Source organism: Thunnus maccoyii, chromosome 11 (assembly GCF_910596095.1).
Source record: "Thunnus maccoyii chromosome 11, fThuMac1.1, whole genome shotgun sequence".
Taxonomy (NCBI): domain Eukaryota; kingdom Metazoa; phylum Chordata; class Actinopteri; order Scombriformes; family Scombridae; genus Thunnus; species Thunnus maccoyii.
Window position 1 is genome coordinate 29,878,427 of NC_056543.1, and position 7,048 is coordinate 29,885,474.

The following is a 7,048-nucleotide window of genomic DNA, read 5'->3' on the forward strand; positions in this document are numbered from 1 at the left end:
GTATTTCCTCCTTCCTGTGAGCCACATAATTACTCCATGCTGGTTGTATATTGCACCTTTAAAAGCACATTAAATGCAGAATTAGAGAGAATATTGTTTTAAAAAAGAAGGTTTTGTGACCTGCAAAGTCTGAGGACTCAATCTATTCATGCAAGAAAATCACACATGTATAAACTGACCTACATAATGGAAAACACGGCACCCACTGATCCAACCATTTGACAGTATCATAAATCATATCTGGCTATTAGATTTGACAAGTTGTCATATGCTTTTGTTAGCATGTCAACATGAAAAATCCTCTGACCTGATTTGGTTTGAGTTGATGTATCTGTATCTCCTATGAGAGGCACATGGTGTTAGCACATGATGGAGGAGTTCGGGGTCAAGTACGGAGAAATGAAAGAGAAAAAGCCAGAAAGAGAAAAATAGAAAAAAAAGAGGGGGTTTGGGACAAAGGTAGCCAATGTCAAACTGTCCTTGTGTGGCTGAATGGCCTCTGCAGCCTCAGTTCCCTTGGTAACTTGTTAGCGGGACGTCAAAGTCCAGGGTAACTCCCTTCTGTATTATGAATTACAGAGGGGACTTAATACAGGCAACCCATTTGAATTTGTTTTACAGTAGCGCATATAAAGGGGGCGACTGCATTCAAACAGGCTTGCCTACCCCCTTCTTTATGAATTATACATGGCTGGTTGAGCTGAACAGGCTGAACTCCCGGTTTGATACTAATCAAGGCCATCGATTCCTTAAACTACAGCAGAGGCCAAAAGCTCCAGTCTTGGCAACATATCGTCTGATGTCACAGTCCTTTTGTTCACTTTTCACATACATCAGAGCTGAAGTTTTAAGACTGAAACTAAATGTTTTAGAATGACTATTTTGATGGATTGAGGTCAGAAAGCAGCAGTGGTTTCTCATTGGTGTTGAGTGACTTTCTCAACTCTCAATGACATCAGGAGGATTTATAACATTAGTTCGAACTACAAATTCTCGGTTAGTTTCATCAACTGTCACTCCTGGGATTGGACCAGACTAATATTTGATTTGATTGCTCTTGATAGACTGATGGATGAGGCTAGTTACAGTATTCCACTGAAAAATACCCATTAAAGGGGTTTCCCTCAGATTTTATGCTCAAATACTTGAAAAAGTGTTTCCTCCTGGTAAAGGAAACTGTGTAAAGTGAGTCCTCTGGGAAATAAAAATGGAAAATAAATTTTTAAAAACCTGCTGATTATGCTGAAGATCAGCTTGAGTTCTTAATAGTGATTTAATGGTTGTGATGTTCATTACACATCAGGAAACTAAATTGTTAGATAACTGTTTTTAGATCTTTACCACTAGTGGGGTAAATCAAAATTCAAAGTTTGGTCTTAAGGTGGCACCAGAGGAAAGACAATTAATTATAGATTATTCTCTGCATGGTGGCCATTTTAAGACATTCCAGGCTCAGATGATCAAGTTCAGATCTACATTGTCAGATTGTCATCAGTAAGCTAGACTTTGTCAGCCTTAAACGTACTTAGCAGCCCAACCAATATGTGGCATTACCAAAATTAGCCAATTTTAGCTTATTATGATCACAGATATATTAGTATCAACATATGTCAGCCAATAAGTAACAAGTAAAAAGTAAAGTAAAAATAGTACAGAATTGCAGTTCTAATCCCCCCTAAAATGTCAATTTTCAAAACTAAAGCCAAGTTTTCATCCATGTCATGATTTATTTGTTGAGTCTGTTTCCATTGCACTTTGTTGCATTTTGTGTTTATTGTTGCATCAACCTTTCCACTTCAGCCAAGTGTAACAACATTTTAGCAATATTTGGAATTTTTTTTAGAATTTCCTGAGTTTCCACTCAGATGTTTTTGTGTGCAAGTTGAAAATGTGCATGAAAACAGTTTTTTTAAAAAGTAATCTAATATTATGTAAGTAATGTATCTTGGTCACAATTTGGCTATTGGCAATAGATACTTATCAAAAACATTTGTTTATGTTATGTGTTTATTATGATAAATATGAACATTAGCTGATATGATCTCATCAGATATATCTCAACTTTAAAGTATTTGTGTTTTCCTCAAGAAGACCTTCATGAAGTGTGAGCCAAGCTATACAGCTGACTGTTAGCAGGCCGAGTCAGCTCACTGCTGACACTGCTGTAAGAAGGTTACTGTACATGCTAAAAACTACTGAATGTTAACATACTGACATTTAGATAGCATGAAACACTTAGCATCAGAGAATGTTAACATGTTTATACTGGCATATTAACATACATACAGTTAGTAAGTAATGTTTATCTTGGCAAGACCGAACTCAATTATACTCCAGAACGTCTGGGTTGTTAGTCTATACCCTAATGTTTTTACATTACATTAAAAATACGCTCCATTATCTAAAATATAATATAATAAATCTAACAAGTGAAAAAATTAAATAGTGCTGATGTAATAAAATGTCCTACCTGTCGGAGGATGAAGCTGGTGGAGGTAGTGCTGCCGTCTGACCTCTTCAGTCGGCTGCGTCTGGAGTAAGTCCCTCTGTTAGCCTGGTGGGAACAAAACACACATATTAAATCCTCTCTTTCACTTTCTTTACTCGTGTCTCACATTTTTTGCTGTATTGTCCCTAAATTTATCCCTCACTCTCTTCTACACTAACTCAAGGACACCTTCCCCCCAGCAAGCCCATTAAAACACAGTTTCTCTGCCCCTGGGGTTGACAGGGCTCTGCCTCTTTTCCATTGTGATGACCCGATTACATGAAGTCAGTGTTTTCCTGCTTTATCAGACGCTCATGACAAAATCAACAAGAAATTGCTTTTTACGTGAACATTTCTGGGATTCACAGACTCCCTTCATCCTGACCCACTTTCACATGCAGTAAATTGTTTCAGCGCTTGAGGAGCTAATGAGGTAACACTTCACCTGATATGCAGGAGGAGGGGGGAAATATGATAAATGACTTCACTTCTCAGCCTTTTGCACACTGGAAGTGCGGCATTCTTTCCTCCATTAAAAATAATCTCCCCTACAAGCTTTTCTGAGGTTTACTTCATTCCCAGGACAGATGCAAATAAAAACTTGAGCACATCAGACAAGGCTTCCTAAGGGAGACAGGAGGGTGCATCCCTCCTACACAAGTCCAGCACTCTATATAACGAGTCCCTTTTGTGTGGGGGACAGGAGCTATTCAGCCAGTGAAGCCTCAGATTAGACTGTTCACTTTAGATTATGCATTTACATATTACATTCATCTTCTTGATTTATACATTCATTAATTAAAGTGTGAAAAATTTCCATCACAGTTTTCTAAAGCCTAAGATGACATCCTCAAATTGCTTGTTTTGTCCAAAAGATCATAAGTCAGAGTCCACATACTCGCTTGCTCAGGAGCTTTTGACCGTATCACACAGTCCTCATCAGCAGATTGAGTTTGCTCAGTTGTCATGCAGCTGCAGATATTCAATCTTCCCATGATTATATGAGATGTTCATTTCAATAAGACAAAAGACAAAGAAAACCATTCGTTGGTTTTCTGCGTCTTACGACGACTTGCGATTAATCAATTACCAACAGTTTCTGATTTATTTCTTGTCTATAGACTGATCGATCAATAGACTAATTCTTTCAGCTCTACATTCATTGTATCATGAACACATCACGTTGTTTATCTATTCTGACACTGTCTGCTGTTCTTGACACCATCTGTCTGTACACATACCTCTACCCACGATTATACTGCATATACTGTCTATTCAATAAATGATGAATTCCTTTATGATATACGTAGCCAAGCACCTTCATACAGTGCTTAACATTCTCTACCTGACTTGCACTACTTATGTCTATCATTGTACCATGTTTATTCAATACATAGCTACTGTTAAAGTTATTAGAGCTATTAGAGTCAGAGGATCTAGTTTGAGTTCGGTCTCTTATTTCATGGCTTATTGTTGTATTTTCTTTCTAATCTCCTAGTTTGTTTTATGATTGATGTGCCCAATTTCCCTCTTCCTTTAATAAAATTCTCCATCTATCTATTTGGTTTGGATGATATAATTATTCCATGAAATGATATAAATTTGTCTACCATCAGAAATGTTGTCATACTGTTAATACTGTGATATAGTCTTACCTTCAATATCTCAGGTTATTTTAGGACACTGTGGGCAATATTACAAATCAATAAACAGATAAGATTTACAGCCACTCTGGATGTTTATGTGATTTTTTGCATTAATGTGATGACCTACCTTGATCTGTCAGGTATTTCATTTGCTAGATTAACAAAAAAAAGAAAAAAAGAAAAGAAAAAAAGACATTCCTGTCTGGTTACTTTAACCATTAACAGCCTTTCAACTGATTTTCCAGAAAAAAATACTGAATCAATAAATCAATATACTATATCAATATCACCATATACAGTTCCATTTATCATTCCATTCAAAGGATTTTATCCATATCACCCTCTCATTTTATCTATATTTATCTATAAAACTAAACTTTCAAGAGGGATTTTTAGGCATTTAAGGACACTAACAGTAGAAGAAACTATTAATTACAGCCTTTTTCAGTTTTGACTGTATGGTAACATCTTGCCTTTCTGAAAAAGTGACCAGGTCCATCTCATGCATCATGAGTGGAGTTCCATCAGAGGATGTTGAATAATTAAGCATCCAATTTCATTTCTTTTAAAATAAATCACACTGTCAGCACACTGCAGGACCTGCTCTTCAGTTTGACTAATGACACCTCGGGGGCTCATTAGGAATTAGGAAAAATCCAGCTCCAGTCAAACAGAGAGCAGCTCAATGAGTTTATGTGTCCCTGATGATCAGGCTTCATTTTGTTAAATGTATTTTCAATGTTGAAGGTTTAGATACTGGTCTATCTGTATAATAGTCAAGTTTTCTTAGTTATATTTGTATGGAATAATTGTATGTGTTGTTATTAATTAATGAAATGCAAAGTAACTGTATAAAGAGAAGAGAAGAGAAGAGAAGAGAAGAGAAGAGAAGAGAAGAGAAGAGAAGAGAAGAGAAGAGAAGAGAAGAGAAGAGAAGAGAAGAGAAGTACCTGAAACACAGGCTTCTGCAGTCCCTCTCCTATCCCGTGTCGGGTATAGATGTGCCGGGACATCTCAGCCAGTTCGTCGGTCCAGGGCGGGGGCTGCCGCTCTGTGCCGCTCCACTGGAGCTGCTGCTGCTCCGGTGTCGGATAGTGGACCGCCGGCTCCAGCTTTGCTTCGGTTCCGCCAACAGAAGAGAAAACCCTGGTGTATGCTGCTCGGCTGTGTCCACAGCTGAAGATGCGTCCTGCTCTGCAGTAACGCTGCACAGATGATGCTGGAGTATCCTCACATACCTAACATACCCCTCCCCCTACACTCCCAGCACACAGGGATACAGCAGTGCTGCGTTCAGGATGCAACATAAATATCAGCACTGTAACTGCAACATGATGCACATAAGCACCCGGCTATAATATCTATCTAAACATATTGAAATATACAGTAGACGTACACGACTCTCCAGTAGGATACAGTGTATACTTAATTCTCACAGTTCTTTTCTCATCACATTTTACACTTACCATTTTATTTTTGTATCCTTGATGTCCATATTTTCTCTTTCTTCCACATTTTCATGTCCAGTATTGCTCCATTTTTCACATCCCATGTTTTGTGTCAATCTTTAACATCTCTTACTTAATAATAACTGTGTTGTACATGATTTCTATTCTATTTCAATGTCCTATTGCCTTCATTTGCCAAATTCAAAAAGGTCTTTTTCTCTGTTTTCATCCTTACTTTCACTATGCACAGTCTATAAGGTTAAGTGTTTCACTGCACAGAGTACTGTTTACAATTCTATATGCACAAATGCATCTTTGAATCTTGAGAATCCTTACAGATGGATCTGACTTCAGAGGCTCTGCATGCAGTAGCCTACGTACATCTGGCACCATCTTTACAACTGATGTAACTGCTTTAATCGAAGACAGTGACTAGCAGCATGTAGGTGTTATAAGTTCGCATCACAAACTATTGGAGGAATCCAAATAATGACCGTTTGAGCTGATTTGTTGAAAACCAATGAATGCTTATTCTATCAAACTCTATGTTATCTATTTTGGGGGGATGCTCGGAATCTAAATTGTGCTGGAATGACTCAGAAGACCTGCTTCCCCTCTTTCTATACTATAATTGTATGAATCTGTCAATCATTTCAGGAGAATTTAATATACATAAAATGAAATGGTCTACATGGAAACCACCATAACATGTTTAAATTTGACTTAATAATTTATAAAGCTACAAGAACCATCAGCATGTTAAAACATTGAAAAGTTAACATATTAGACGTTTGCTCTCGTATCTTTACTTCCTTCTTATCTGTATGTTTCTTTCTTTTTTGTTTTAATGCACACCATGGTATATATGTTATGTAAGAAACATGAACAGCTGTTTGTTGAGGTTGTGCATGCTGCAAAAAAGTCACAATATCCTTAAATTTTTAATTGAAATGTTACATATTTATATGCCCTGAAGCCAAACTGGGTTAGGTGTGTATAAACTGGTATAAACATTTATAGAGAAATGAATGAATGAAAGGATGGAAGGAATGAAATATCTTTATGCTTGTGTCAAATGTCAAAGCTGCAGCTGATTGTAGCTCAGTGATTTAGGATTTATAAATATTGTAGTCCAAAAAAAAAAAATCTTATCAGCAGGTGCTGTTGTTAATACTTTTGGTGGTTGTGTGATTAAAAGGGTTTAAGTATATGCATGTTGACACGATGCACATTCTGATGGTGGCAGTTGGAGTTTACGAGGAGCATTTGAAGGCAGTATAAACTCTCCACCACTGCACCAGCATGACCTGGCATTTGGCTTGGACTTCACAGCCAGGTCATTTTCCTCAAGATACTGTGAAAAACAACAACAAAATAACACTAAAACAAGAAGGAATAAAACAAATATATAAATACATAATAATGGTGATATAGTACATAGATAAATAGATATCATGCAAGCACTT

The 7,048-nt window shown here is 37.1% G+C and overlaps 1 protein-coding gene across 2 annotated transcripts in view; it reads right to left on the bottom strand.

Annotated features, from left to right (window-relative positions):
• The window catches only part of cacnb4a (calcium channel, voltage-dependent, beta 4a subunit), a 40,173-nt gene extending 34,815 nt beyond the window's left edge, over positions 1-5,358 (bottom strand). For both annotated transcript variants that reach the window (XM_042427002.1, XM_042427001.1), the window contains exons 1-2: positions 5,085-5,358; positions 2,471-2,554 (exon numbers count right to left, since the gene is read on the bottom strand). In XM_042427002.1, the coding sequence (XP_042282936.1) occupies positions 2,471-2,554; positions 5,085-5,147 (147 nt within the window). In that variant the 5' untranslated portion in view covers positions 5,148-5,358. The remainder of the gene's footprint in view (positions 1-2,470; positions 2,555-5,084) is intronic.
• Positions 5,359-7,048: the final 1,690 nt, after the last annotated feature.